At 33.9% G+C, this 21657-nt stretch overlaps 1 protein-coding gene across 1 annotated transcript in view; it reads left to right on the top strand.

Annotated features, from left to right (window-relative positions):
• CFAP54 (cilia and flagella associated protein 54) overlaps window positions 1-21657 on the top strand; it is a 107165-nt gene that overhangs the window by 72551 nt on the left and 12957 nt on the right. The window contains exons 53-65 of the mRNA XM_042026159.1: window positions 1375-1544; window positions 6621-6723; window positions 8106-8244; window positions 9148-9305; window positions 9504-9689; window positions 10916-11042; window positions 11348-11503; window positions 12555-12663; window positions 14277-14382; window positions 15120-15209; window positions 15742-15883; window positions 18022-18225; window positions 19487-19680. Of these exons, the coding sequence (XP_041882093.1) occupies window positions 1375-1544; window positions 6621-6723; window positions 8106-8244; window positions 9148-9305; window positions 9504-9689; window positions 10916-11042; window positions 11348-11503; window positions 12555-12663; window positions 14277-14382; window positions 15120-15209; window positions 15742-15883; window positions 18022-18225; window positions 19487-19680 (1884 nt within the window). The remainder of the gene's footprint in view (window positions 1-1374; window positions 1545-6620; window positions 6724-8105; window positions 8245-9147; window positions 9306-9503; window positions 9690-10915; window positions 11043-11347; window positions 11504-12554; window positions 12664-14276; window positions 14383-15119; window positions 15210-15741; window positions 15884-18021; window positions 18226-19486; window positions 19681-21657) is intronic.

Genomic DNA, 21657 nt, shown 5'->3' on the forward strand with positions numbered 1-21657 from the left:
TGTTGACTATTTGGTGCAATCATTTTTCATTTTTGGTGTATCATTTTTCAAATGATGGGAAATATTTCCACAATCAGACCTCAGTATGACTATTTCAGCATAAAGGGTACAGACTGAATGGGATTTCAAGATAAAATAATCTCCTTTCAGAGGGTATCACCTGTAGAATACTCTTTGAGGGGGCAGTATGCTATACAAATAAAAAACATTCTCTACCATTCTCTTATGTGAAATATCTCAAATTTTTCATGTTGCTCTTTCTGGTACTTTATTTTGAAGAAAACATGCCACAGGTTATTAGCTTCTTTGTTTGAAGGGGGTTTGTTTGGTAGGATTTTGTTTTGTTTAGTTGTAAACCTTACGCTTGGCAGTTTCACATCACAAAAAGACCAGAATTAAGGGCTGACCTATTCTTCATTCAGAGAAGTCTTCCACTTTGGAAGTATCTACTTCTGGCCATTGTTACAAGGAAAGTAATGCAAAAAGTACATCTGGAGAATGAAGGATGATTTTGTATGGCAATTGGTATAGGTCATACACCAGAAACTTCAAAGTTTTAGTATAACTTGAAAATAGCATCTTGAAAATAACTAAAATAGAAATGTTCATTTAAATTGAATAGAGCTCATTTAAGAGGGATAATATATTTCTTACTCTTTTGATTTTTTTTTAACTACTCTATTCTTTTGGAGGTTTTTTTGGTTTTTTTTTGGGGGGGGGTTGTGTTTTTTTTAAAGTGGAGCTCTGAATTTTGATCAAAATAATGTATTGGGTGATACAAACCTTTAAGTTAATATTTAATTCTGCTGAAAGCTCCACAAGTGAGATTTAATTTAAAATTAACTTCTTTTTAGATGTGTTTTTCACAGTTTCTTACAGCTTTGTTGATCAGAAAGACTGTAAATTATAGCTGAACTTTCAGGATACATACTGTACACAAGAATGTCAAAGTATAGCTGATAAAGATTGTAATACTTCTTTCAACATCTTTAATGTTGTTTTTAATATTGTATTTATTGTTTAAAATTATTAAGCATAGCTAGAAGTATGGTATAAAATTGTCAAGTACAGCTATTAGAAAAAGAATGGGAACTTAGTGAGTAACATTGCTAAGCCTTAAAATATGTTGTTAAGCATACATGGCAATAGTATAGGTACAGTTGTTGCTGCTTTCAACACAATTCTGTAAACCTGAGAAAAGCAAAATTACATACACATACGCACACCCCCCCCATTTATAGAAGAGGCATATTGCATTTAAGTTGATTTATTTTAAGATGTGGTGATAGCAGTTTATAACAGAAAAAAATACTTCTAAAGAAAATGTTTATTTCTTTATTTTTTGAAATCATACAACCCTGTGTTCTTCTCTAGGGGATTTTATTGACAGAAGCTGAAGAAAGTCTTAGCTATCTTGTACAGGACATACAGGAAAAATATGATGGGGACATATCTTGGTATTCTGTGGAAGATTTAGAGGCTCTTATTGAGGCAAAACTTGAGCTTGCTTCTATTTCTCAGCAAAGGCATCAAGCAGCTCTCAGGTAAGTAATACTATAAACAACCTTATCTTGCACAGCCTTGACCACCAATCATTAAAAAAAGAAATCTCTTTATTACTACTTTATTGTAAATCTTAGTAGTCATCTGTAAAAACCCTATTAGTGTATTTAGAAATGTAAGATACATAGTCATTTAATATTTTTATTATTGCTTTATTTTGCTTTTTAAAAAATGATCAGTTATTGGCCCATGATTTCTCTGTGGGGTGTTCTTATGACAAAGTGTTGTATAAAAACAAAGAAAAAGTTGCAATCTTCATGGTTTTTGGTAAAGTCTGGATATGTTAGATCATGTGTTTTCTTATAATTTTAAAGTGTACAACAGAGCACTAATGTTATCTCTGAGCTACGGAATTCTACTTTTTCTAGAATGCCCTGTGTTACTGTCCTAAAAGAACATTTCCTCTTGATGTACTTACTGGTTTCAGATTAAAATGTCAAAATTTTATCTTTGAAATTGCAGTGATTAAAATGCACTGAAGTAAACATTAACATATTAGAATAGATTTTGGCAGCATTAATTATATTGTTAGCAATGGTGTCTGAAATACTGTTGTATTATCTCTATAAATCTGTATATATCTGCCTAATATTTTCTCCAAATTAAAATGCCCAAATTCCGTGATATTTTTCTTGAGATTCTGATTTCTCCTGGAGAATTTAATGAAGTTACAATTTTAATATTCTTGGAATATATTGGACATACAGAAATTTATTAACTCTTTGTAGATGTTAAATTCCAAGCATTGTTTTGGTCTTTTAGCTAGGATGATTCTTCTGTTTAGCATACCTGTAATTTTACATTAATTTGTGTAAGAAGGATGATAGTTTAACAATACTTCATTTTATCAGTGTGAAGCTCTTTCTATCTAATATTTTATTAGAGGGCAAAATCTTTGAGCGTACAAATTGCCAACTACAGATGCAGCATACACAGGTGTAGCACCACCACTTGCCAGACTAGATTGAGATTTGGTACAATGTAATCAGTATTTGTAATGTTTGTTAGGTCTAATCTAACTAAACACACCAGAATTGCTACAATGAATCTTATATCACAGTAAGCATCAAAAAAAGAAAAAATTAACCATTTCTTTATTGTTGGAATAGTGGTGAAGATTGCTGATGAAGTGGTGGGTGGTTCATCAGGCTAATAGATAAATCAGTCTCAATGGGATTTTTTATGGAATTAACAAAAAATGGTTTATTCTATCATAAAAAAAACCATCTTCCTTCTCTCAGCTCTCTTAGATGAATAAAAACCCCTCCAAATCAAAACCTTTAAAATAGCACAATTTCTTTTGCATTGTTATGGTACAGCAATAAAAAAAAAGTAAAATTAACAAGGACAGGAGCTTTACAGTGCTGTATAGACTACTGAACTGAAAACAGTAACAGTCTGCATCATAGTCTTTCACCCAGGTTTTGTTTATGCTATTTTAAAAAATAGCAGTTTCCCAAAAATTCAGATATTAGGACTGTAATAATTTAGCAGTAATGTCATTAGTGAAGATGTGAAGTAAGAACTTGTAGGTTATTTGCAGACATTTCTAATCATGAAATATAAATCTATTTCAGTGCCTTTTGATTTAGATTAATTTACTATAAATTGTCAAGGAGTAATCAACCAGTCAATGACAGTCACCTCATCATACTTTATTGTCCTGAATTTTATAAAGTCACTATACTAGTAACCAAGGAGCAGTATGCATACTTATGAAATATCGTGTGTGCAATCTTAGCTTGATACTAGGCTTGGTAAAACCTGCATTAGTAGAGTTCTGTCCCAAACTTTCTCACCCTGCTAAACTGATTACAGTATATTTAAGACATTTCAATGCAGGACCCTTCATTTTGCCATGCACTTTATATCCTAGAGACTAGTTTCTCTCTTGGATTATAACTTGTCTCAGATTGAAGAAACTTTTTCTAGGATATCAAGGATTTCAGTGGATGTCAAGCATTTTATGGATCGTTTTATGTGACTCTCAAATTTTTTAGGAGTGTTTATTTAGTGGGTCTTATGTACTGATAGTGGTCAGTATCAGGAAAAAAGCCATCAAAAAACAAAGTAAGGGTTTGGGGTTTTTTAACCTAGTTTGCAGTTTTATTGCACTGCCATGGAAACTGCTGATATGTCTGCCTCAGATACAAATGAAACATTTCTTCAGACAGCTGAATGTTTCCTGCCTGCCAGTCTAGAAATCAAACTTTGCATGATATTACAGAAATTCATCTTTTTTTTTTCCTTTGGCAAGATGACCTAGTGGTGAAATTGTTATAGTCATCTGTACTTTCCTATTTTGATCATCCTGTCACTTTCTGATTCAGCTGATAAAAGGATGTGTATTTTGTCAAGGGAAGTATATAGACACATCACTCTTGTTGGCAGCAGAAGAGGGTCACAAAAATTTCATCAAGGGAAGCTTCTGCATTACAAGCTTCTGTCTTGCAAAATATATATGCTTCAGAATAAGCTTATGTATAGGACTAATCCCACTGATCTCAAGGAGAGTACTTACATGGTGTCTATCCTCTAAATGTGAGCTTTCTAATTACGCAAATATGTGCTTGTCTACTTATGTGAATAAATTGTGACTTAAAACAAGACGTATATGAATCTTTGAGTTTGTGGTCTATATTTTGCTTTAGAAATTTATATGTAAGCATGTAGGTAAAAATAACCTCATTTTCAATATTGCTAAATGTTGACAAGAGGAGTTAACTGGAGGCAGTGGTGCTGAGGAAATTAGGTTAATATTTGTTAATAGCCTGTATATACTCTTGGGTGCTGTACCTTCTCCAATGTATTTGAGATATGTGAACCATAGCAGCTCAAGTGATGTTTTAAGAAAAGTCCGATTTTCCTGTAATTTTAACTTTGATACCTGGTTTCAGGGGAGAACTCTCGAAAAAAGAGAAGCAGTTGGGGTACATCATTGCCTTATCCTTATTTTCTATTTGCTTTTATAAGCAAGTTCTGTTTCATGTTTTCTGTTGCTAGAGAGAAATTTGCCATCAAATTCAACATTGATTTATTCTGTTTTCATTTTGTTGAATAAATCTGAGGTAAAGGGATGATGAATGAGATTCATGAGAATTGAATTGTGAAAGGTTTGGTTCTCATTGTTACTTTGGGGTCTATTTGTGCTGAATTGGTGTAATCCATCCAGGTCTGCATCACAAAAACAGTAAGGAGGATAAAATCAGAAATGACAGGAAGACTTTTAACTGCTCTCTTATCTTAACAGGAGGTTATCCATCCTGTGGTTATACATATATTGACAGAATAATGTGAGTAACTCAGAAGTAGTGCAGCTCTTGTCCTGACTTCTTTGTGCAAGATCTTTGCCTTTGCAGCCATCAGTCTAGAACATCTCAAAAGCAGTAAATTCACAGATCCTGAATCTCTCTTGCATTAAAAGCTCTTTACATTGTCCTGGCAGTGTAAAAAGGATGTTAAGGTGTTAATAATGCTTTTCTATTTTCTTTTTTTTTATGTGCTTCACGACAGCCAGTCTCTATGTAAAGAGTGTCTCTCTGTGTAAAAAGCCAGCATAGATAAGAACTTTGGTTATACATTTTTAACAATTAACCTGCTGAAAAACCTTTTAAGTGGTGAGCAAGGGATACTCACTGGTAGTTTAGTATTACTAGAGAAATGTTTCCGTGGGCAGATAACATGTAGAATTGTAAAAAAAACCAAACAACCAACCCCCCAAACCAAACTCAAAAATGTTTTAGAGATGGAAGAAGTAAAGATTTACAGACATAAAGGAAAATGTACAATTGGGAAAAACCAATACAAGGAGACATTGATTTTGGCAATTCTCAGAATATTTTGAGTAGTAGTTCCCTGGACAACAAGTCTTGTTATGAAAAACATCTTCTGTCTATGGCTTTGCAGATGTCTTCATATCACGAAAATAATTGTATTCACAAAGTCTGCTGCTATAGCTACACATTTTTGTACATGTAATGAAAATTGAACATTATCTGAGTGTATCTGAGTGCTTATAAAGACAGCAAAAAACCCAGTAGTTAATATTTTAAGAAACCTGACAATATTTTGAGATCCAAGCCCATTGTTTTTTGACACGTAGGGTTGAATGCTTCACCAGTCCTAATGGTGTGGGTATCTTTCTAGGTTCTGTTCAAAGTGAACTCTAGAAAAGAATTTAGGGTATGGGGTGTGGGGTACAGTAGATGCAATGACATGTGATTTCTTACTGATGAGGTTTTGCCTCATCACCTTGATGGTGTTTACTAAGATCCTGTGAGTATTGGACCATGTGGATTTAACAGAAGGATTAATGTATAGCCCGGAAAGTTTTAAGGAGGAAGGTATTAACCTTGGTTGTGGATGACATAGAACTCTCCTAATATATCTTGTAATTTTCAGTATTTTTACATCTTCTGATTTCTAAGTACTTATCAGTGGAGACAGAATGGTCTTGATCTAGTGATCTGACTAGATTTAAAGATTGGACTTGATGTTCTAAAAGGTCTTTGCCAGCCAAAATGATTCTATGGTTGTGTGTGTGACTGGAAGTTATAATGGAGTTCTGTTTGATTGCTCCAACAGAATATGACATATCTTAGCTTATATGCTATTCATAGAACAATAGAATCATCAGGGTTAGAAGAGACCTTAAGCTCATCAAGTCCAACCATCAACCCAGCACCACCACTGTGACCCCTAAACCACTAAATTGTATCATCCAGATCCAGATCCTTCTTAAACTCCTTCAGGGATGGTGACTCCACCCCCTCCCTGGGCAACCTATTCCAATGCATGACCACCCTAACAGTGAAATACTATTGGGTTATGTCTGTTATTGGCAGAACTTTTTCTCTTGCTGCTGTTTTGTCACTTTCATAATGTAGTGCCTACAAATTCAGAAAATAGTCTGAGCGCAATCTTGTTTGACTGAAGCAAAAATTGATAACTGCTGATTTACATCTGTGACACAGTAAAAAATGAAGTATCTATTTTAATAAAATCATAAAGTAGCGAATATAAATAGTATTTTTAAATAATATTGCTCTATACCACAGTGTTGCTTTGGCTTTCTCTGCAATTCGACTTCTCCAAGATGCAAAAGTTTTTAGCATGGATGTGACACATTTTCACGAAGAAAAGGATGAAAGGGAGTGTTTGGTATGTGTGGATATTTGTTTTAAACTAATCTTTCTTTGTATACAAATCTGTCTTGTATTAAGTGTTGAGTGATTTTCATAATATTAGAACATAGCAGTCATTTGTATTATGTGGTTACCATTAATCCAGGGAGAAAATGATCTTTGACACACTTCCGATAACCTGCTTGCCTAAGGTGTACTCAATGTGTCTGTAATCATCACTATAATTTGTATGAGGTTAGGAATTACAGTTTTTATTTCTATACTCTCAAATGGCAGCACTGAAAATCTTCTTTTGTTTAAAACCTCCTCAAACAAAAAGAAAGTGTAAACAATAGCTATCAGTTGAAAATCTTGTATTATTCAGTTAAGGTGCTTTAGATTTTCTGATTGAAAACTGAATTCTCTTTCAAAGAGCCAGATGGACCATTTCACCTAATTGCTATTCCACACGGAGCAAGATTTCAGCTGACTTCTGTTGTCCAACACATAGGGATTCTGACCTCTGCTTTGGAAAACCTGTTGGTCACACACCACACAGTCACTCTTGAGTGCACAGTGAGTCAAATTGACTCATATGGACAGAGCAACTGAGCAGTGAGATTTTGTAATGTCTATTGAGACTGGACTTTCTTGTATGCAATGTAATTATTTTCTGTCTGTTGTAGGACAGTCCTATAGCCAGTACCTGAGCTATCAGCATTTTTTTTCTCATTTGCCTCAGTGCAAGTCAGTCATGATGATTTTTTGTATAAGTAAAATGCAGGTGGTGCATTGTCCATTGCAATTGATTGCAACTGATTGCTTGCTGAAACAAATTGTAGAACATGGACTGTAGAATTTTTAAGAATAAATTTAGGTAGCACAAGGAGTTGAGCTGAGAATTCTCACAAACACTTGTAGTACTACATTATGCTAATACTTGTTTCTAAACACCAGAAACACAAAAAACTAGAAATCAAAACATAAAAATTTCTTTATAGTCATTATTGAGGTACCAGAAATTGATACTGATCCTGCTCTACAATTAGACTTTTATGTGCCTTAGAATTTTGTGTAATGTTCCTGTTTGAGTGGAATAAAATCCAAACTCTTAGAATTATTCTTCATGAAAAATGTAGTATATAGATATACTTATGGAGTCTCACATAAAAAGTGGTTTAATATTCAAAATGGTTTAAATTATTTATATCTATATTAAAATGTAAATAATAAATGGCCTCCTGTTATTAAAAATATGTATCTACCCTTCAAATAAACTTCTGTTTATGATGTTTTTATTATTTGTTAAATATTTGTATTAATTTAATTTATTTTAGACTGATGCTGCCCTGTACCCTTGTTTGTAGTAAAATATGTTACTCAGAAAGTAACATTTTTCTTGCTTTTGGAACTTACTAGGACTCCAACACTGAAGGTGTTCAACTGCCTCCCAGTGTAACAGCCCAAGAGCACATGAACGCACGTTTGTGGCTGAGGTGTCGAGCAATGTTAGTGACTGCACTCCTGACACAGATACAGGGTGTTGGTGATATGAAAGGTACTGCTCTTTCTTGGTTTAGATTTTGGGATTATAATGGGCCTATACAGGCACAATTCTTATTCATAATTAAAAAATATTAACGTTAATTCTGGGGCTGTATTATCATGGAACTATTATTTGTATTAAATTCGTCCAACCCAATAAGGAAAATATATTTATGAGTAAATTCTCTCCTAGAGCATGAAAACAGGAAGTATTATATTAATTTTAATTTAATGGTCATTATCTTTTGATAATTGTGTCTAAAAGTTTCAAATGTTCTAGTGTAATTAAGAAGGTATGGCTGTTTTAAAAAGTGCTGTTACCGAGTACCTCTGGATTTAAAAGTCTCAAAATATTTTTCACTTTCTATATTTCCAATAAATGAAGTATCCCTACATAACTTCTAAAAATGTTGCAGATTATTTTTTTAAAGATTTAAGAGACAGATTGCAAAATACATTTGTTGAAGTTTGGTTATGAATAAAATGTTTTTCATTCCTTAGTTCTATGAACTCTGATGCTCACTTAAGTATCAAAATCAGTCTAAGTCTGTAGCCAAACTCTTATTTAATCACTTCTAGATAAGTTCTGAAGGCCATACTGTTTTGGAATTTTAACTAAAATCAGATTTTTGAATAAGTAGAACAGATCTAAAATATCTTAATATTTTTGTTGGTGGCTTGCATAAAAAGCGTGCATTTGGATGAACTTAAACCTAGTGCAGTTTAGAAACTAAGTGGTTTTTCTTTCTTTTAAAAGTAAATTTGACACAAAACTGATGAAATGGTACATGTGGAGTGTGGAATTTGTAATATATTTTCTGTGACTTTTTAGTGTAGAAATTACTTAAGAATGGTAGAACACACAATAAAGTATTTTCTATTGTATTTTTACTATTCATATATTCTCTTCTTTTAGGAAACGATGTGGCTGAGCGCAGAAGCGTGATAAAAGAAGTAATATTAGAGGCAGAAGCCTTTGGTGATATTGAGACTCAGGCTGAAATGATGGTGCAAGTTGCTATTCTTGACCTGCAAGAAAAACGTCCTGTGGCAGACATTAAACTTCTTTTGCAGGTTTGAGCATAAAGGAGAAACTGTTTGCTTTTCTTTGATGCATTTTTTTGTGTGTAGTCAGAACAGCTGATAGCAGCATTAAATAAGCTTGAAATAGTGCCTCTGAAACAGATTTTTTTTTCACTTTGCGTGCTTTGTCCTCATAAATAGACAGGAAGATAGTAACTACTTTGGCTTCTGTTGTCTATGTCCGAACAGAATATCATTGGTTTACTCCAAGAGGATACATTTATTTCTCTGCCAGCTTCTTTGACTCTTGTGAAGAGCATGCTTCTGCTGGCAGACATACTGCCACTGGAAATAGTAGAGGATACAGAACATTGCTCTTCTGCAGTGGAACCATTAAACTTGCTTGTTTTGGCACATGAGCTTACCATTAAAGCAGTGAGTACATGTTGGTGCATTTCCAAATCCTTCCAATAGCCTTAATTATTTATCCTGGAAACTGTTTTATCAATTTATTCAGAAGGGCTATTCCTCGTAACTGATCACTCCAGTTTTAACTACGTTAGAATAGTATAAAGAAGTAGTTCATCTTACCAAACGTTATCCATACTCATCATGCATGCTCACCTATGTAGTGTGGTATTTTCACAGAATTTAAAAATATTGAATAGCTGCAAAATGCACATCCAGATGTGAAAAATGAAATAGGTAGTTTGACTTCTAAAGAGATGCAGAACTCTCACTTTTCCCATTTGCAATGAGGGACATACTCATACTCAACACCTCAGGGAGAATGTGGATCTCATTAAATTCCTAACTCTTAAGCATCCAAGAACTTAGCTTTGTGTCTTAGAATAATTTGAATCAGGACAATCTATATAAAGTAGAATGATATTTTAGGTTGATGGATTGTTACAATTGGTATGAAGAAATAATTTCAATGTAAAAATTTAAATATGTAATTAAAAAAAAAAATCTAAAGATATGAACTTTGTGAGAACACTAAACCATTTACCTATTTGGGATTCAAAACCAGATAGGCATTTCTCGCTGAACTTAGTATAGGTTACAGAGAAAAGGTTTTGGATCAAATTCTTTCCTCATAGTTTCTAAAACTGAAGTTTAATCCACTGAAATATTTATTTCCCTAAGTAATAAAGAATCATATGAATCACTTCAGACTCAAACTTCCAGCTGTGTGACTTGCTAGCCTTCAAGTGACTTGACACTTTACAGTGTCTCCCCATTGTCTTATCTCCATGAATGAAAGGTTTGACTGGTCCATACATGCTAATTTCTTTCTTTTCTGGCCTTTGCTGGATGTCAGATTTCTTTGTAGAAATGACAGTTTCTTTCCAGAGCTGTGGTTACTTGCGAGATCTATTTCTTAAAGACTGATTTGAGGGAGTTTTCTTTTAAAAACCAAAGCCTAACATTAATAAATTCAATCAAGAGTTCATTAAAATTGTTTATTTGTATCAAAAGACTCTTCTGCAAGACAAGTACACACTGAAGTAAAGGAGTTCAGGCCTATCAAATCCTTTTCCAGTGCTCTTTTACAAGACACTTGCATTGAGGGTTTTGCAATACCTAACTTACTTTTTCAAACTGCTATTTAATTTGCTGTCTGTAACTTGATTTTACTGAGGATTCTCCTTTCATAGATTTTTGTTTGTGGTGAACCCATTGAACGGCAAATAGAAGACAGTACATTGACTTGCCTGGTCTTACCTACAAAGAATATCTACCTGCCACATATTAATTTGTTAGCTCAAGTCAAAATGAAAATTGGTAAGAAAAACAGAACTCATTATTATTTTTAAATTTTAGTTAATTTTCACTCATATTTTGTAAATGGGTTGATTGGTGTAGCTCGGGTTTCTCTTGAATGGTCTAGGTAAACCTTAATGGCATCATACAACAGTGAAACAATATTATAGTTTTGTACTTATATCCATCAATCACTTGAATTTTTGGGAATTGGATTGTAACAGTAAATATGTAGCAGCATTTGTTCTAAGGAATTTGCTTATTTTTGTATAATTTGGTTGTCTACTAAATAATTTACAAAGAACTGTTTTGGTTTTTTTCTTTAGGACACATACTAGCTGAAAAAGTGGCTTCTACAGCTGCAAGAGGAGATCACTCCCAATGGCTACATGCTCTCAGGCATTTAGAATCAGCATTGAAACTTTGCAGAGCAGCTGCAACAAAAAAATTAGATATGGAAGCTGAACTTCTTTTTCAGATAGGTAAATAAACCCCTGTTTGTACATCCTGAGTGCCATCCTGGGCAATGTTATGCATGGTGTCTTTTGAAATGGAGACATTTTACTGTAAAACTAGAATAGGTCTGGATATTTCTCACTGTCTAGATGAAGATCTCTCTCCTGTGTTTAGTATCACACCAGAGTAGATCAGGATGCATTATTCTGCAAATAATTTAAAAACTGCATTAGAACTACTTTCATCTGTATGTTATCTGGAATCAGAGGGTGTGGCCAACAAGATTAAGAACATTATGTTTTGCAACAGGAGGAGTTGGTTTGTGAGGATCCCAGCCAGAAAGACATTGAAGACTCTGTAATGTATGTCTTACAATGCCATATTTTTGAGTTAACACTATCAAAGAAAAATGAGATAGTGTAAATAATTTTCTATTACTGCAGAGGCTGAGAACTCCAAACCGTGCAGTATTGAACATGCTTCCAATCAGGGTGTAGCACAACATGCACATCCCTTCTGTGGAAAAGTTGTTTCTTTTTGGTCTTTTAGCTGTTCTTGAGAGAAAACAATGTTATTCATCATTTCTACTGTCAAACAAAAAGCATGTTCACATAAGAACCTCTTGCTACACTTTTACAGAAAGGTACTAAGAAGATGCTGCCAAGAGACTCTTCTGTTACAGCGAGCTGGCTGCGTTTATCCTGTGGGATGTGCCCAGCACAACACGGGCCTGGGTGCCACACTGTGTGTGCAGCACAGCACAGCACAGCACAGCACAGGCCTGTGCCTGCACATTAACTCCTCTGCATACAGTGCTCTGCTAGTTGGGATCAGGAAATGTTAGGGCTCATTATGAGTCCCAAGTTCGGTTATTTTAGCTACTCTGTGAAGAGAGTTGTTATACAAGCATTGTGCATTACCTTTTAAACAAACTGGAAAAGATCTTGCTTATCAGAAGGAGAACAGATAATGTACTATGTTGTTTGGCTTTTCTGGAGGGAAAAACAGATTGGGTGGGTCTTACAGAAGAAAAATTAATGACATCTTGAAAACCTACTTTCTGTATTTCTTTCTAAGGTAAGGTAGAATGCCAGATAACTGAAACAGGCAATAACAAGTCATCTCAAGCTGTTGAAACCCTGTTGGAAGCTATTAACCTCAGCCAGAAACATGATCAAAAATATGAGTAAGAATCTAACTATTTAACTTTGAAAAGAATTTAAGTCATACATGAATATAATTTGTAAACAGTTTTTTGAGATTTGTTCTGGTACCTCTGTTATAGAGGGTCTTTTGTATTTTAGAGAATTTTTTTTCTACAGAGAAGAGCTAGTGGATATTTATTCTCTTATTTAAAACAAATGATAAGAACATTTAAAAGCATTTTTTAACACAGAAGTTACAGCTTTCTGTTCTATTTCCAAATTTGTACCCTATCTGTCAACACTGGGAACAGAGCTATCAATTAAACAGGAGGCTTATTCATATTTCAGAAGATGAGCTGTGGTCTGCCCCCTTCCAGATAACAGAAATCCAGCTTGAAAAGGTTAGCAGCCAGAAATAGTCAGAAGAGCAGAGGCAGAAGGAGTGTAGGAAATGTGTTTGTAACAGATATCAGGACAGTGACTTTGGCATTAGTTATCAGCCTAGAAGATGCCTGAAGAGCTGAGCCAAGACAGCCAATAAATTCTGTCAAGCAGCTCTGATACACTGGACTTTAGTTTTTTTTGTTTCTTGACCAGTCTAAATGAATAATGTGCCATGTCTAGTTAGAGACAGTGTAAAGGCAGCAATTTACCTTGCTTGTTTGAGTATTCTGTTACTTAAGTTAATGAACCAGAACTCTGAATGTAGAAGCAGTAGCATAGTAATAAACCTCAACAAGCAGTCAGCATGATGGAAGATGGTGCAGAAATGGACTGTGGTGAAGTTTTACAAGTTTAATTTGCTACACTCTTATTTAATTTGCTACCATCTTTCTAAAAGAATGTACAGTGACATCAATGGACCATGGCTTTCTTGTTTTAGAGAACTTAACATCCTGATCACATTTATGCAAGCCCTGTGATATCTGTGGGATTGTTTAATTAAAGTTGTTTCTTGATGTCTCACATCCTTTTTTGTTAGCAAGACTAGAAATTTAACTAAATTGTTGCCAACCAAGTGTTGAATTTGATATTTTCTCAGTTTTCTCAGTCTTTAACTGTATTCTGTCTTTTGTATTTTGCTTTACACAAATTGTACTAAAGCTGGAATTTATTGTATTATATAAACAACCAACTCTGTGCAATATGAATCTGTCCAGAACAGTAACTGTGTGAGCAGGAGTTTGTTGCTATGCTTGGGGCAGTTAATTCGTAGGTGAGATCTGGAGAAATCTGCAGAGCCAGGAGGAATCTGCATAAAAGAACTGTTATAAACCTATAGGGAATAAAAACATTGGAGAAATTCTCCAGGTGTAGTAATTTTCAGGGGGTCGAGGGGAGTAATTCTTTCTTACTAAACATTTGCAATTTATTTATGGAATATTTGTTTCAAGTAATGTAAATTATATTTGATATACTGTTAAATCAGGGTGTTATTTGTTAAGCACACCATAGGGATGTTTTAGACTTACATGACTTTAAAACAGGATCCTATGGCTTTCTGAAAGAATATACATTTAAGGTAGATGATGGGGGCTGGATGAACTATTTATTTGGTGAAGTATCAGGCTAGTCTTGTGCAGGAGTCAGATTGTATCATCGTAATGCTTACTTTGATAGCAAAATTGATTATTCTGTGTGTTGTTTCTTACAGGTTAATAAGGCGGGCATACCTTGAAATAGCACTATTATATTTGTATTTTGCCACAAATAATGAGGATGTATCACAGACAGATAAGTTGGTGCCTTCCAAATCAAGTGTATGTTTTCTATTGTCTGGGTAGTGGCCTCTTCAAAGCAGGAAATATATATTGTGCACCATGCCATATTATTGCTTGCAGTGACTTATAAATCATACTGATACTGAAAGTCCTCCTAGAAAAATCACACGAAGAAATGATACAATAGAATTTGACCTTGTTTGATGTTATCTCTCATGTTTATTGCATTGAATGATAATATTTAAAATATTTTTCTGTATGAAATAGGAAGACACAACCAACAGTGTTTTCATTTCTGATTATAAATGAATTAATTTGTACCTTGCAAAATATACTTAACATTCAAACCTGTTTTTTAAATGCTAACTTCACCAGATTTCAATTTTTCCATACAAATATGAATGACAGTATGAGAAATACAAGTGCCTTTAACCACATTCAAGTTCCTACAACCCATAGGTGGAAAGCAAAATGTGTAACATTAGAGAAAAGAGGTAATTAAGATTCCAAAAAATGGAATATGATAGCAACACTGTAAACAGTAGTGACTGTAGGATAAGCTGCTCTGAGAAAACTTTCCAGGAGCAGCCAATTAGCATGCACTGGATAATTTTTTCATTTTTAGGAAATATCCATGGATTTACAGTCAATGCCAAGTTTTACAACTTACAAATAAAACAATTACTTTATAAGTCGGAGGACTTTTTTCTATGTTTAGAATATATTTTACTGTAATATATTTAGAATCCTGATTATGAACTGGTGTATAATTTTAGACCTCTTCTGGAGAACTGTCTTCCGAGGAGGCTGTGAAATCAGAAGTCTACAAAGTAAAAGCCTGGATTGCAATAAGAGCAGCTACACAGGTTGGTGCAATATTCTAAAGAGGTGATTTTTTTTTTTTTTTTTTTTTAAATTTCATCTTATTCTATTTACAAAAGCAAACAAGGAAATGCAAACAACAAGAGTATTAAGGTTTCCTGAAATTTCTAGCATGGGTCTTTTTAAATAAAATTAAAATGGATGCTGTCTGAATAGTGCATTTAATCTCTCTTGGACAGATCTGACTCTGTTTACCTCGACTTTGATTCAGTGCAAATAAAAGGGCACATGACCTGATATGTATGCACATGTATTTGACGTGTGGGCAGACATCAGTGGCATCCAGATGAGGATATCTGATTTGAAATCACTTATGTAGTAATTAAGCTGTCAGCAGTAATGATTTATTTAAATATAATGTGTACCTTAATGTCAGAAAGAAATATTTTCCTAACTTTAAAAAATATGGTATGTTTCATAATTAATTTTTTGTCCTCATCTTGTTACTCAAAGATTTTAAAATCTATATAAATTTTGTAGTGAACTAGTCCCGAATAAAATAAATGTTATTTTTAGGTCAGCAAAGCTGTCCTTGCTTCTCAGCTGTTGATTGGAATGAAGAGTGTTAAAGAACAGAGCATGAAGGATGAAGTGCAACAGAAAATCCCAGAATTTGCTTCTATGGATCTTTTTTCTTCATACAGAGATTTCGTATCTGGTATTCCTTTATACCTAGTAGTGTCAGCAAATTAAATAAATAATAAGCTATATATGCCATGTAATCTCATAATATTTAATATCTAAATTTCATTTATGAAAAATTATAAATCAGTTTTGGAAAGTAAAAGCAAAAGCCTCATCATGCATAGCAATACAAAATATTAAGTAGAGACCTCATGGGTTTTTAAATATCAGCCTGTGCATATGTTCAATATGTTAAGAAAAATTCATTGTTTGCATACTGTGGCTCAGAAAGACAGAGTGCACATACTGCTGTCAGTTTGGAAAAACAGATGGTCCTTTGTTACAGGACTTCCCCAGACATATAAAGTAGATGTTGGCCTCCCTATCAGTCATCACTGTTTTGCTTTGTTTTGTTTTTTCCAAATATTGACTTATAACTGATTTTTTTCCCCTAGGTATATTAGCTTTCCCTTGGAGACTTTCAATTTTACTCTTGGTTTTGCAAAGGGATGTTGGTGTTGAATAGCTTTTCTCTCCCTGCATCATCCCCCAAAAAACCCAACCCAGACAACAAAACAAAAACAAAGCCACAAACAACAAAACCCACCAAAACTAACAAGCCCAAACTCTTGCAAAGTTTTCTGCCTGGGTACTGTGTTCTAAAAGTCAAAGTCAGTATAATAAAATTTTCACTGTCTTTCCAGTCCAATGGATTATTATTTAGAGATGCTTCCATTAGCTCGGTAGAACTTTGCCATGTTTATTTCTGACTTCTGCATTTATTTTTCAGCTAAAGGAGTTGATGAATGGAAATTTTTGATCTGAAAAAAACCCCAACAGTGAAACTAGGAATTCTGAGAAAATGATTGCTAGATGTTATATAAACACTAAGGCAAAATATTAATATTTATTTTTAAACTAGGAACCGTTAATTTAGTGATAAAATTTTGATTCAGTGGCTTAATTTCAATTATCCCAAGTGATTGACAAAAACTGAATTGCTCTGCTTAATAGCTGCTGGCAAAGCTGAGCCATGTCTGCTTACAGTACAGTGTTTAAACATATGTGTTTTGATTGGTTTATGAAAACAAGTGTTGTATGCTAAGACTTTCCATCAGATTGTTTTGTACTAGCTCCACTTGCTTATAATTACAGATCATTTTTTCTTTTAGCAAGTGCAGCAGGTGTTTCTCCTGATAGTTCTGTTAGTCAATACAAAGAAGAATAGAAAATGTAGAAAAGAAATAATAGGCCAAAATACAAAAATGTAAATTGAAATGTAAACAATCAGCATAACATGCTAAGTATTTTCTGTAAATCTCTTAGTTAAACACATATTTAAGTTTTCATCTATAAGACAATGTGGCCATTTAAACTTTTGGCATTGACAATGAAATGTCAGGAATAGACATTCAGATTTTGTAGAAGCACTCATAATATTTTCCAAAAATATACTGTTAGGAATCACTATAACATTATGTTTATTCAGTTTGGAGTGGGAAACAGAGCACAAGAATTGTGCTTTTGAGAGAGCCATGTACTAATACAGTGAAAAACAGTACTGAATATAAGCAATGATGTAGCGATAGCTGTACTGATAATTTTTTCCTCTTTCTGCATAAGTGCAACTTTCAGGCAGCACAAAAGAAAATATTATCTTTTGTTTTATTTCACAGTTAAGAATATAATGAAAATGTGCTTAATATCTAAAAGGGACAAACTATTAAAACTAACAATGAACACTTCAGAGTACCTAACTCTTCTGAGTTTGGGTCAACATAACTGGGAACTTCAACTGCCACAGTTATGACTGATGACTCCTTGTGTTGTTTCCATTTGTTAAATATCTTCTATTGAACAATATGTAGAAATAAGGGTTTTACATTCAAATGCAGAGAGAGAGAATGCACTGGGCTCTCTACCCCTTTTGAATATCTTGCAAGGACCAGTAAGGCTCCTGCCCATGATCTGAGAAAAGTTTTCAACTAATTTTAAGGCTATTTACTATTTCAACTCATTTTTAAGCAGAATAGAAATAATTTTTGTTGTATGAAAAATATAACCCGTTTCAGAAGTTGTACATCTAGTTGCAGATTAGTGAATTCCAACACAATGCAGAAATAGCTTTTGAATTTCAACCACTTCATGTGTGTTCTTGAACTCTTATTGGAGTTCCAGGTGGATACAATGTTGTCTCTGAAAGTACAGAAGCATCTTCTGCTGAAAACAAGCAACTCATGGAAGACAAGCAGAGTGAAAGTGAAGGAACAGAAAGTCCTGTCAGCAAGGCCAGCCAGAAGAAAGATACAATAACATGGGTTCACATAATTCGCTACCACAATCATTTAAAAAGAATTTATAACACAAACCTATCTGGTATGTATTTTTATTCCTTCTAGAAAACTGCTATAGGTGAGATACTGTTTTTGATGGCAAACAGTGTCAGATTCAAAGGCTATCATCTGAAATAGCCTCATTTTGAGTTCCTTTAAATTGTATAAATATGAAAAGGTCTTCATGGAAATCAAGATTTATGTCAGTTTACAAGTGCTGCAAGTGCACTAAGATACTACTACCTTTCTTTGTAGTTATTCATAAGCCTCCACAATACCAGGAAGGCCTCCCTCAAAACTTAATTGTTATTACTATATCTGAAGCATTTCTAAAAAATTTATAATCTATTTTTATTTTTAGTTCTAGATAGATCAAACTTAAGTTACATCATAAATGAATCTGTTCAGTTTGAGGTTCTCTTTTGGAGACCTGAGTGCAGTGTAAATGGGAAGGTTGAGCGTTATTGAATGTGTTTTGACTGAAACCCCAGATGTGATGTACATGCTTGGGTTATTTCACTGTAAACAGAACACAGTAACAGGTAGGACCTTTCAAACAGAGTAAGAATCCATTAATTACAAGGCCCTAATACTATGCACCTACATGTGATGGCCAGCTTTTGGATATACAAGTGATGAACCAATCAGTGAGAACAGTATTACATTGTACATATAGGTGTTGTTTAGAGAGAAACCTAGCAACTCTGAAAATAATAATTCCTTGGGCTGGGTTTACTCCTTGCAGCACCAAATGAAAGTATTCTGGCTCACCAGAGAACTGTAAGGACAGTAAGGTATCTACAAGTAGGTGTCAAAATGTGCATGTAAATCTCAGCTTTAGTTATCAGAGATGGCAACTAGGGGGCAACTCAGCTGATCAGCCCCCAGCTGTCTAAACTGGGGTCTTAAGAGCTCTTAAAGCTCATTTTGACCGTATTGAATAAATATGTGTTTATTCTAGTGGGTGCTTAGGCATCTAGTGAACATACTGGCGCTTACACATCTGAATTTAAGTACCTACACCTCAAAATTACACCTCCCACCTTATGCTACTTTATAATGTCTGCACAGAGTTTTCTTCATTATCTGGTTACTGGTGAAAAATTACAAATAGCATAAGCTAGTAATATTTGAGGACAATCAGAATAATTGTTGAAAATGCATTTATTTGATATTGAATCTATTTACATATTTTATTATATTTTCAAAATTTATGAATCTAGACTAGCTGTAGTAACTTGACATTTGAATGGCAAACGATGATGTCATTTCAAAAATCTCTTTAAAAACTGCCCCTAACCCAGGACCTGGATCACTTTCTGCAAGAGATGGACACCTTAGTTCGATTTCTGACACAGGAATTGTTCTACGCATAGCAGAAATGCATTCCTTTCTTGAAAAGAATTTGGTTGAATATTCAATGTGCTGTCTTGAGAATTTTCCAGAAGAACTACATGATACAGAAATGCCACTCAGTAGTCCAGCTGGTTCTTCAGAGGTACTGATGTTCTTTCTAATGTTTCAAAAATATTATACTGGTATTTAATTCAGATTCTCAATAGTTCCAATGGCGATATTTCTGGGAGCCCTATAGAAGAATGAAATTATTTATGCAGAGGATCAGTACAAAACCGAAATCCTGTGCAAGCAGTGAATTACGTAATTAACAAATGCAAATATCCTTGCATTATTCATTCCTGCAAAAATAATCTCCATCCCATAGCCAGTGTATTTAGACCCTAGAAGATTAGGCAGAATGATAATTAAAAAGGTTTTTTTTATTAGTTAATAAAGTTGGCTGTTACTCAGGTTTTAAATCTTGTAGATCTCCATGTTTCCTACCAAAAATGTCCTGATGATAGTTTTGCAATTTGTAGGTACAAATCTCTACATTGTTAATTTAGTCTATAATAAAACATGATTTTCAAAAAATATGTAAGTTATATTTTCTCAGAATTTCTTGAAGGTCTTACATGCCAATTTTTTTCACTGATTATCAGCTGGCTAGAAAATCAACCTTTTTACATCTCTGGCTTGCGAGCAGCCTATTTAAGCTTTCAAATATAGGCAACTCAGAATATATCACTCTGATAAATCTTGAATTAGAATTCTGGACTCTACACTGACCGTGGCACATGTTTTGAACATTGAATGAAATTTGTTTTTGAAGATCCAGTGTAAAAATAATTGCCTTCAAAATTTCTCGATCCCGCTTCTCAAATTAATAGTTATCCTAATACTAAAAATTAATAGATCATTCTCTGTAACTTATTTTTTAGCTATTATATTCAGTATTAGATGGAGACAGGGGTGCCTTGAGGAGGGAGAACTTGGTATGTTATAAAAATGAATAAAAATACTTCTGTGAAAGTAGCTTGTCTAGAGTTGGTGAACTTTCTTCAGTGTTGGACAGCATATCATTACTCATTTCCCAACAAAGAGCTGACTGTGCCACTGAATAAATTGTAAATATATGCTATGTGACATTTATAACAGCCATCATATATCAAAAATTATTTTACTCTGTCTGCTCTTTTTTTGACATAATTAGTATTACAGTGTCCTAGAATAATAAGCTTCAGAGCTCACTGTCATGTTCGTGACAGGTGCAAGCTGCATAATCATATGTTAACTTCACTGTTGTAGACAGCTAACAAGCATAAAGCTCTTACTTTTTTAATTCTAAGCCTCACTGATTTTTATCACAACATTTTTAGAAGCTTTAACTATCCAGAAGGTTATAGATGTTATTTTAAAAATGGAACTGTAGCTTATTACTGTGAGTTTTAACAGTACAAATAGATACACTTTTTGAAAGAATGATTTTTATGTACGAAGTTGTTTCGCTTACATCTATCTCTGTATTCTATTTTTGACTCTTGAAGGTTTTTTCAGGTCTGCTGACCAAAGAATCCAAATTACATTAAGTTTATAATTAAAATTCTGTGCCCTGTTACATTTTGCATGCTTGTTTTTTATTCTGCTCCATGATAGTGAGTAGGAGTGGAAATACTTAACTAAGACAGTTTGTTGTTTTCAGACTTTTGAGAAAGTTGAATAGACAATATTTGTATATGTAATTCAGCAACCCACCAGTTTGAGAATAGCAGTTTTAATGTCCTTCTTCAAAAGAATTCAGTATGAATAGAAACCCAAAAGTTCAGTGAAAAAAACCAAACATAACACACATTTTAGAGAGAAATATATAGCATAAAATGGAATTTTAAGAGCTCTTTTTCAGGGGCACAGCATAAATTAGGTTCTTGCCGTGTCCATATATGTATTTTCTCCTAGTTTTGTTCACAGTCCGTGCTAGCAGAATAGTGGGTGATTCATTACTGAATGTAGAAGAGGGCTGTAGTGGGTGGGCCCTCCATGCACACCTCATGGCTTACCATGGGTTGTGGCCACTGAAGGCACATCCATGTGCTCGAATGCATGACTTCAGCATGTGTGGATTCATCGTTATCTTCAC

Source organism: Corvus kubaryi, unplaced genomic scaffold, assembly GCF_017639235.1.
Source record: "Corvus kubaryi isolate FWS band 111438036 unplaced genomic scaffold, C.kubaryi_AGA036_p1.0 129, whole genome shotgun sequence".
NCBI classification, from domain to species: domain Eukaryota; kingdom Metazoa; phylum Chordata; class Aves; order Passeriformes; family Corvidae; genus Corvus; species Corvus kubaryi.